Source organism: Antennarius striatus, chromosome 18 (genome assembly GCF_040054535.1).
Source record: "Antennarius striatus isolate MH-2024 chromosome 18, ASM4005453v1, whole genome shotgun sequence".
Classification (NCBI taxonomy): Eukaryota; Metazoa; Chordata; class Actinopteri; order Lophiiformes; family Antennariidae; genus Antennarius; species Antennarius striatus.
Genome location: NC_090793.1, coordinates 19,757,877 through 19,767,995, shown reverse-complemented (window position 1 = coordinate 19,767,995; position 10,119 = coordinate 19,757,877). Strand labels below are relative to the sequence as shown.

Below are 10,119 nucleotides of genomic sequence, written 5' to 3'. Positions count from 1 at the left end.
GACTCACGAAACGCAACGGACTTCCGGATGCCGCCAGCCAATAGAGTGCGCCTACGGTATCAGGTGACTGCCTACCAAATATCCACAATGAAGTGAAGTTCTGACTGAATTCTGAAGAATCTTAGCCCGTTTCTCAATCAGCAAATGCCCCGCAGTGCTGTAATATTCCTGGGTTTACACCTTCCTGTTGTCCCAACACATATTTTCTTGAGGATTTAAGTCAGGCACTGGCGAGGCCACTCTGGAACGTGAGACCAAACCTTGGTGGGCTTTGTGTATTTCTCAGAACCAGGCTTGTCTTGATGGTTTCGGAGCTCACTGGAGCCAACCTTTCTTTTGTCTTGGAGTTGAGCCGTGGAGCCTTTATGTAAATTCGGGCTGAACAGAATCCACTTTGCTCTATTGCTATAGTAGGAAAGAGGTATGCAAAGTGTTTAAACATCACCTGATTTTCAAATGTATGCTTTTATGATGATTGAACGTCAGCGCCTCAGAGCCATTTAAAGTAGCTTTCAGAGTCAAATGAGGGAAAAGACACTGCAGCTATTTAAACAGCGAAGCAGCTGATATATAGTGCGTTTTGCCACTATGCCTAACATCCAATGGGAGTTGAATGATTTTCAAATTGTACTTGAGCAACGAAAATATCCCTGGGGAAGGTTTTATAGACTACATTAGGAAAATAAGACTGAGAGGTGTAAAATAAACCCTTGTCAAAGCAAATAACTGTTGAATAAAGTCATGCGGTAGACCTTTTCAGGTAAAGGAAAAGCAGCAGAGGCCAGACGTGACCTCTCCGCCGTTCGTTTTTTTATACCATCCTGTACAGGAGTTTTAAAAATGTGAGTAACGTTTCCTCTCCCTCCTCTTTCCGAAACCACTTTTCCCGTCTTTCCGCCTCTCCGCTGCCCGAAAGTGACTCAGTGCCGGTGCAATCCGTCCTCTCGGCCCTCCATCCCATCCATCCCTAACGTAGCACGCATGCTAGCCGTCCGCAGGCTATGCTGACACAGATACGGGGCAGTAATCCATGGCCTGTAACCGAGGTTCTCCCCAGTACACCCCCGCCCTCGGCGCCTCATTAATCCCTACCTAACACCAATCTTACGTGATGGTTGAAAGAGGCCACCTGTTGCTCTGGTCACACAGGACTAATGTCGATGTCACACGTGTGTCTTTACGGTGTCAAAGTGAAGGATTTGGGAATACTTGAGAACTAATAGATTTCAATAGTTTGGTGCGAGACAAAAGTTTCATGGCTGATCCGCATTCCTTTCGCAGAAGTTTTAAAGTCTTACGAAACGACTAGGTGAAGTATGTCTGAACGATTGCTTTCTACTGACTCAACGGCAGTCAGAACGAGTACGGGAAGGGCCTGCACATATCCTGCCATTGTCTTTATCTCTTCCTTTCTCCTCCGTTTGTCCACAGCTTGCCCCCCCCAAGGGCCTCCCGCCACCGCTGACCCACGGATATGCGGCATATTTTAGACGAGTAATTACCCGATAGTCTTTGGACTAGTCTTTCCATCCTGTGGGGTAGGAGAAAAAAATAACACAACAGAGTTTGTACGTCGACAAAACCCTCATCAGTTTATTGTCTTTCAGCAAGAAAAGGTCAGGATCTCACATTGCTTAGCGTCGCCTGAGGAGTTTCCTCAACCCCCCCCCAGTGGAGTTATATCTTTACGAGAGGCTTTATCGCCCTCCTTCCATAAACCAACCTCAGAAATACATTTTTGCAGTTTCCCTGTACAAAGTTTCTATTGTCCTCAAACTTGAATAATGTGCCAAGTTCAACATGGATTCCTTTACTCTTAAGCTATGTAGGCGGCATGTCATGAAAAACATTCATAGCTCAAGCAATGCCACAGTTCAAGTAATGGAGGCAGGATACTTCCGTGCCTCGGGCAGTTCATACAAACATCGGAGGCCACATCATACCGACACCACGGCAAGAGAGTGCATTTTTGTGGCAAATGCCAACCTCTCAGAACAGCGTTACCTTCTCCACCATCATCATCGTCATTCATTGCAACAATAGAAATACTGTTGGATTGCACATTCTTCAAGCTTTCATCTTGTGGCATGTTTATAGAAAAAATATATATAGAATACAAAAAGCTTATACTTCTTTGAGTAACAGAATATAACATACAGTACTTCAGATTATGTTTTGATCAGCACATCAGCAGGTGTACATAATTGCCCTCCCCTTGCCCAAATGCAATAAACGGACTAAATAGGGATGTAGATTTGCTCACTATTAAGTGCTTTGGTCAATGGGTTTAACATTTAAGTATGCGCGTACAATGGTATTCTACAGGATGTAAATGCTACATAATTATCCACTGTATATGTTAAGAAAGGAGCAAATTGTCAAAAGATGCACCACAACTTTTTCACATATTCACATGTGGCATTTACCCCCCACGAAAAAAAGGGTTTGGTCCACCAAACCGATGTGATGAAAACAACCGCCCCCCTCCCCTCCCCCACCAACACAAAGACATTACGGAGCAGTAAATCTGCAGAGTTACAATCCTGAGCATGAAACGGGACTTTTAAGCACAGAAAATATTTTTTGCCAGTATAGTTGAAATGATGTAGCAGAGAGCTCACAGCTGACCTCACTGATAAATTGATGAACGGCCTTGCAGAAGGTGTAGCACCCTCTGGAAATTTGGATTTGTTAGATTGAAATTTACATATAAAACAAAAGGGTGTCATCGTCAAAGAGAGATATAAATTCAACACGGACGAGTTTCTTTGTATTTACCTACAAAATATCGAATATACTCGCTAGAATGTTAATTTCTGTACTCAAGATAAGCCATCATGTGCTCCGATTGGCAAACAAACGTAACTCCATAGCAAGCAAATACAATTCTACTCTATTGGTCAAGTTTTTAGAACTGAATTTATTCAAACTAGGGAAGTAAAGATCAACTCTGGTCATTCAAGTCAAACAAAAGGTGCAGCACCTGACTGTTTCTCTGGCTACCCAACGGATGTCCATTAGTGATGCGCGGATCGGCGCTGACATCGTAGGAATCCACGTATATACGCAAGAATCCTTGATTTAGCGACACATCTGCCTCAGGTATTGCCTTTTAAATTGCGTTGAGCTTCCAAGGTAGTTTCTCGATAGCGTCGTACTGACATAGGAGTTCTTACTTAGACAGTTTAACAATTAAGAGACAACGCTAAAGGTATAAATGTGAGCAGTGGTGTCACTGCAGCAAATACAGCAAGAAAGTTAAGCAGCAGAAACAACTAAATGTTGTTATAAACTTGCTCGGGTAGAAGAAACTGAAATAAATGATTGGGTTTCTTACGTTGGGGTTTATCTGGAGGAGGGCTTAAAGAAATTCACATTTTAGAGACTTTAGAATTTTTCCTCATGAATGACGTCAGCGGGAGAAGCGGTACAGAAAACCAACGAATGAATAATGACGCGTCGTTCTACCCCATCTGCGATCAATCGGCGTGAAAATTTTGCGGACCCAGCGGATTACCCGTGGATGTAACTGCGATCCACGCATCACAGCTGTCCATTAAAACAAATGGGAATAAATGAAATACAAAAAAAAAAAAAGAACAAAAAACAAAGAGCTGAATCTGACATTCAAGTTGCGGTCCCACTTCAATCTGTGAAATCCCATTCACAAAAAAAACCGATGGTATCACTCTAGTGCAAAATCTTTTCACACGTTGCACCTCGATGCAGTCGTTCTCGCGCCGTAAACATGTCTCTCTTTTTCCCCTTCGGGAGGGTTACATCTCCGGGGCTGCCGGCGGGAGCCCAGCCGTGTGTGTTTTCGCAGTCTGTTGTAAGAGTTTGTGTTCCTCTGCGCGCGGCGAAGGCGCGGCGGCGGCTTTGGCGTGGACCGGATGCGACAGCCGGACGTCCAGGGCGTCGTTGTGTTGCGCTAAGGAGTGCAGGCGGTAGTGCAGGACCAGGTCCTTCAGCGAGCAGTGGACGTCATAGGGCTCGGCGAAGCCGTAGCCGTGTGGCGTGCTGTAGATCATGCAATGCTTCACCTCCTCGTTCACGCTGGAATAGATCAAGAAAATACATTTAGTCTATCTCTACGTGCATCCGTATCCTGATGCTGCTCATTAAACGGTTGCACTCACACGACGGAGCAGGCGTAGCATCCCTGCTTGCTGCTCTCGCGGATCAGGAAGGTTCCGGAAGTTTTTCCTTGGAGCATCTCCTCCGCCTGCGTCCGGCTCAGCTCGCCGACGAACCAGAAGGTCTCATCTTGATGCGGTAAGTTCTTCTCGTCTCCTTTTAACACGTACGTACTGGAAAAAAAACAAATATTTTAAGTCGTTTGCAGCCGCGACGACGTTTCCAGAAGCGGTTTTTGCTGTAACTTACTCGTCCAGACTGTCGTTCTGCGTCCCCAACCAGTCGTTGATGCGTTTCTGCCGCACACCTTTGTGATTCAGCCAGCTGCAGACGAGAGAGGACAGGTTTCATTTTTACAAACACGTTTTTTTATAGCAGATACCTCCAATGACGCTGACGTGACTCACTTGAGGTACTGGTCTCTGATGTTGCGCAGCTGGATGAGGTCGGGCCGCAAGCTGTTCATCTTCCTGTCCGTCTCCCGGTAGTCCTCTACCTGCGTCCTCAGGTCGTCCTCCAGGTGGATTTTGCTGTCGTAGATCTCCCCGAGGCGACATTTCAACTTCTCGTAATTAATCAGGAAGCTAACGAAGTGAAAGCGGAGGTTAGAATCGACTTCGATAAATCCGTGGGATGTTTATACGTGACCAACATGCGGCGATTTTACCTCTCCAAGTCTTTGTCGGATCCCTCGGTCGGATTGTTGCGATCGAACTCCTCGCCGTAGCGCTCCTGCTCGCGACACTGCTCTTCGAAGATCAGCATGGTCTCATTGAAAGCCTCGATCGCCGTACGTTTCATCTGGATCTCCTGCAGCGCGGAGAAAGACGCTCAATCTGGCGCTTTTGGAACCCAATAACCACAGCGGAGACTTTCTGGTTTGTTTTTTTTACCTGTGAGGTCTTTGTGAAGGCGTCGTACAGACGATCAAACTCCTTGGTCTTCTCCTGATACTGACTGTGAACCTCCTTGAGCTTTCTCCCGGCCACGTCGACGCTATCCTCGTTCGCCTGCGATCGGATTTCACACCTCAATGTGAGCAATTCTTAATCCTTACAGTCCCATTTTTTATATTCTAGAACATAAAACCTTTCGCTGACCTCCTCGAAGCGGGACACGGGGTGCATGAGCATCAGATCCAGGGTGGCGTTGTACTCCACCAACGGGTGGCGCTGGTAGTGCCAGATGAGCTCCACCACCGACGTGAAGGTGAGCGGATCGGAGAAGCCGTACTTCCCGTCCCGGTGGTAAATCTTGATCAGCTTGTTGTGCCCATCTTTCCTAAAAAAACAGAGAAAGCATAAAAAAATTAGGATTAAAAACGTAGAAATATAAATATTTCATTGATTACCAATCGTTTAACTCACCTTAACGTGAGCGTGAAGTCGCCTTGCAGTTTGGTGGAGGCATCGCGCACCATGAAGGCACCGTCGGGTTTGTCTCGGAGCTTCTCGTTCACTTCGTCCCTGAGGCGAAAAGGAATCGAACGACCCGGTTAGAAGATCTGACGCCAAACGCCCTTCGATACGAGGCGCTGCGAGCCGGGACCTCACCTGGTGATGTCACCCCAGTACCATTCGGCGTCCTGCAGCGAACAAACGGGCGGTGAAAGGCAGTTGTTGTTGTCCATGGCGGAAGGAACAGGCTTTTTTGACCTGGGTGGGAGAGCTGGGAAGACAAGAACGCTCGTTCAATGAAAGAGGACAATGACGGTCGTGACACACACACCCACACCCACACACACCGCATGTCAAGACGCGAGGACTTGTCCAGGCTTGCCTCTTAATAGATGTCACACTCGCCACATGTCATTAGCATGAGTGTGTGGTCAACGCTAAAAAAAGAAATACGGCAGTTAGCCCTCATTTGCGAGCTTTTCACTTCTGAATCGCACCGAAGGCATCAAATGAACCGTGAGTTATATTTCCAGCTACTCCCATTTGATTGCATGCTTCGCAAATCCTCTTTAAGTTTTCCGTCAACCTTGAAGGAATAAAAAAAAAAAAAAAAATCTGCCAGTCTGGCCCTAAAGATTAAGCGTTTTCCTGAAAAAAAACGGAGGGCAAACCGCATCAAGAGGAGGTGAAGGCCGATATATTTCACTGCAGGACAAAAGTGCCTTTCATGAGGCAGTTGGGGGAGAACACAAGAGGACCCTCAGAGAGCAGAAAATGTGGCTTTCTCCCTCCATCCGCTCTCCAATTTTACTGACCTTAAAATAAACAAAAGGCAGGTGCAGCAAAAAATTTAAAAAAAACCTAAAAAGCTGCGGCTCCTGAACTCAGCAGAATTAAATCTGCACACCTTCCTTCCCTCCCTCCCTCCTTTCTGGTCTCTCTCCTGCCAAGACACTGTACTGGCTTCCAAAAGCCACATGCGCATACCAGTGCAGACAAGAGCCGTGGAATAATATATCAATCCAGTCACGCTACAGCCTGGGACCAATCCACGGAAGCGTGGAAAAAGAAGGTACAAGAACTGTCACAGAAAACACAACCAATTTGGAGTCTAATTCAGCAGTTATAATCGTTTATTACGCGCGGTTATAAAAAGAGGAGACTTAAAAAAAAAAAAAAAAAAAGAGGTCAAATGACTTCTGCGGATTTAAAATGTGTTTTTTTTTTTAGACTTTCCAGACTTGGATCATGAGACGAGCCGTCTGCTGCGCTCCTGTCAGGCCCCGGCGGCGCGCACGTCCAGCCACATCCAGAACAAAGCGCTCGCTTCATGCGGCGCTCATTAACGCGCATTCAACTGTCCTCCCCTTCACGAATAAATGCACCTTTTTTTTTTTTTAACACCAACATTCGGCTTCATTCTGGTTTGGAGGAAGAGATGCATTAAAAAAAAAACAACCTCCGTGCGCCTCCAGAGTCCCCAGCTCCTCATACGTGAGAGGACAAAAGAAAAGAGGCAAAGCCACTGCGCCTGGGCTCCAGAAAGGTATTACGTAATTGGCAAGTGAATTGCGCTATGCATGCCTGGGCAAAGCCACAGGGGGACAGCAGCACTCATGACCTGGCGATTAAACCGCTCCATCGACACCTGCAAAGCGTTTTTATCGCATGTCAGCTTCATTTAAGACTTTATTCTAAGCGTTAGAATAAAGCAGAAAAGACGGAGCCGCTTTAGACCCCCCGCAGATCAGACAATGGCTGCCTTTAACCCTAAGTTACCTGGTGGTGCTTGATCCATTTCGATGTAGAATAAACCTTCGGGAGGATAAACCATTCCTAATTCGGAAAAAAAAAGAGAGCTCCGACTTGCTTTCGTTGTTCTTTTATATGCAAAGTCAATTTAAAAATCCGCGGAAGAAAATAGAGCTACTGCAAACGCCACGTCCTGAATGTCGACAAATAGTAAAGTCCTTTCGATTCCGGATCCATAAATGTCCCAAAGTCCAAATGTCTTTTGTGAACATAGCCTGTGAATGTGGGTGCTTCTCTCTCTCTCTCTTTTTTTTTTTTTCCCGTGGTGGGGGGGTTCTGGATTGTCAGGTCATGCCCGCTCCCTCCGTGGCGGAGCTCTTCTTTACCTCATCTCGGCAGAGGAGCGTCTTTAAAGGGCTGGTCGGAACATCATCTTGGCGCGTACCATTCCGCTCCGACGGAGGGGGGGGAATCGATATCTTATATTTACAATTAGCCTCGTTATGAAAAAACACATTAATTCAGATTTATGTCACCTCCATAAATTACTTAATATTTGAAGTTTAATTTATTCAAGCATATATTACTCATTATTTTAGGAGTTAATTACCTACCCCGATATTTGGCACCCTTGTGTCGTAATGGTACATTCCAGACCGTTTCATTCAGCTCTCCTCAAGCAGCACTGGAACAGCTGAAAAATTCCTTTCAGGACATGAATGGAAAATAATAATCTAATCCATTAGTTTTAATGGTCAAATAAAAACATTATCTAACTTAAATATCACATGTTTTTTATTAAGACTGAAACTAACCCATTTCTGCCACTTTTAGGTTTTGCCCCATTTTTACTGGCCGGTGGGGTTGCAATGAAATGACATCATGGTTATGGTGTTTTATGATAATGAAACTCTCCTCAGCTGTTTGGCATTTCCAGAGCAGCAGCCTTAAAGCCTTTTGTCTGAGAGGTGACAGAGGAGCCTGCCTAGTTGGCAAACGTATTATATTGTCGTTGAGCTTGTCAAACACGTTCAGCAGCAAAAAAAAGAAAAAAAGAAAAATGGTATCTTGACTACCGCCGCTCGTATTTCTGCTGAGATCTATCCTGTTGAAGACACGGTACGAAGCAGCAGGTGTGTTATTACACATTAGAGACTTGGAACTAAATCATCGCTTCAGGATGAGACGTTCTGCTGTTTCTATTTCTCATCGAGCATTGCTGCCTCCTTATGCATACAAGACATGAAATGAATGCGGGCATTGTTGGTCCTTCATGACACAGAATGACATTGTGTTATAAATTTAAACAGTCCTCTTCCAGCTGCTGACATCACAGGTTGCAAAGAGAGTGAAACAAGGCCTGCGTGGTCAGAGGTCCGTCTCTGTTGGTGTCCGGGCGTTTATGGCCGGTCCCCTTTTGACCTGAGGATTGGGTGTCAGGGAGGTAAATGCCCCCAGCATTCCTTTTTTTCCCCCCTCATTGGTAAGTTGATTCTTTTCTGTGTCCAGTCAGAGGCCGTGAAACATCCCGAACCATCTGCCACAAAGCTAACGCCCACGTCTGCGTCCATTAATCGTTTTTAGAGCAAAAGTATTTCATGCAAACTTACCGACTTGTCTTCAGGTTTCTTTGGGTGTAATCTCCACCATTTGATGGTTAACTAATTGTGTCTGCATGTGTGTTCGACACCCTGCAGCAACACGCTTGCATGTGTTGTAGCGGCTGAAGCTTTGAAGCCTGTCCCGGCAGGCCACTTGTCCCCTGCCCATCCTACCCCCCTCCTACCCTCTCTGGTGTCAGAAGACCACAAAATCTGCCCATTTAACTCCTGGATTTGACCCCCGTGACACATTTCACCACCTCCATCCCCTTGAAAAGTAACAGCACCGGCGTTCCACACTGGTGGGTGACATCGACTCAGGGTCATAAAGACCTAATGAGGCGGGGTCTTTGGGCTTCATCTTGGGGATCTGTTTCCTTTATAAACACAAGAAAACCCATAAATATTTCGGGAGTCCGGCGCATTCATCGCTCATGTGTGCGTTGCGTGGGTTTGGCGGCCATGGTAGGGCCGACTTGCTGGATAAACCTTTCGGCTTTGCACCCCAGATCCAGGCAGTCCTGATGGGATCAGTAAATGCTAATCGTAAGATTACGGGATCGGCTGATATGGCGAGCCTACCAGCTGCCTGCAAAGCGACGTGACTCATCCCCATATCCTCCATCATAATATGCCACCGAGCTGCTGGGAAAGCGGCACCAGTTTTGAGTTAACGGACAGATGTTCAACCTGATTGGCACAGATGTATCTCGACGCCGATCTGACAAAGTCGGAAAAAGTATTTTTAGCGTCGGAATGTCATAGTTCAGTCAGTTCTCTCTGAATCAGGAAGTCAAATGCAAAGCAGGGCTGCTGGTTGCATCCTGGAGGTTAGTAGGTCGGGCCGTGTTTTACATGAACTTATGGGGAAGAGCTCTAATCCCCACGTTTAAGAGTGTTAAACGTGTACATGATAGGCCTCCTGCTGTCATCCACTCTAAGTCACTGCAGCAGCATCAGTGGGATAATCTGGATTTTTAGAGTAATGCTCATTTAGACTTAATTCACTAACTGTGTCAAGGAACACGTTTCGGTCACTGTTTTGGGACTCGTTTTATCAGGGATGTGTTTTGGTTGTTGTCTGTTCGACAAAGGAATTCAAAGACACAACACAGTGTGGGTTTAGTGGAGTTTACCAACGTCTGCATTGAGTTGCACATTTCTCAAATCATCTGCGCCGTGATTCACAGCAATAGAAGGGATGTATAATAGTCTCTGCAGCGCTGTTGACA

General features: G+C 46.0%; 1 protein-coding gene across 1 annotated transcript; it reads right to left on the bottom strand.

Moving 5' to 3' along the window:
* Nucleotides 1-1,565: 1,565 nt before the first annotated feature.
* LOC137612228 (phosphatidylinositol 3-kinase regulatory subunit gamma-like) lies at nt 1,566-7,806 on the bottom strand. Its single transcript, XM_068340648.1, has 10 exons — nt 7,314-7,806; nt 5,691-5,805; nt 5,505-5,603; nt 5,238-5,418; nt 5,031-5,147; nt 4,805-4,947; nt 4,545-4,721; nt 4,387-4,461; nt 4,140-4,310; nt 1,566-4,056 (listed from the first exon to the last, which is right to left on the bottom strand). Exons 1-10 carry the CDS (start codon nt 7,366-7,368, stop codon nt 3,777-3,779), a joined length of 1,413 nt encoding a protein of 470 aa, XP_068196749.1. The 5' UTR covers nt 7,369-7,806; the 3' UTR covers nt 1,566-3,776.
* Nucleotides 7,807-10,119: the final 2,313 nt, after the last annotated feature.

What these genes read in the sequence shown, in the direction of transcription:
- LOC137612228 (XM_068340648.1), bottom strand. Translation starts at nt 7,368, where the DNA reads ATGGTTTATCCTCCCGAAGGTTTATTCTACATCGAAATGGATCAAGCA. An exon ending in CAGAACGACAGTCTGGACGA is followed by an intron (nt 4,311 to 4,386) that starts GTAAGTTACAGC and finishes TTTTTTTTCCAG; the next exon opens with TACGTACGTGTTAAAAGGAG. An exon ending in TGCTACGCCTGCTCCGTCGT is followed by an intron (nt 4,057 to 4,139) that starts GTGAGTGCAACC and finishes GATCTATTCCAG; the next exon opens with CGTGAACGAGGAGGTGAAGC.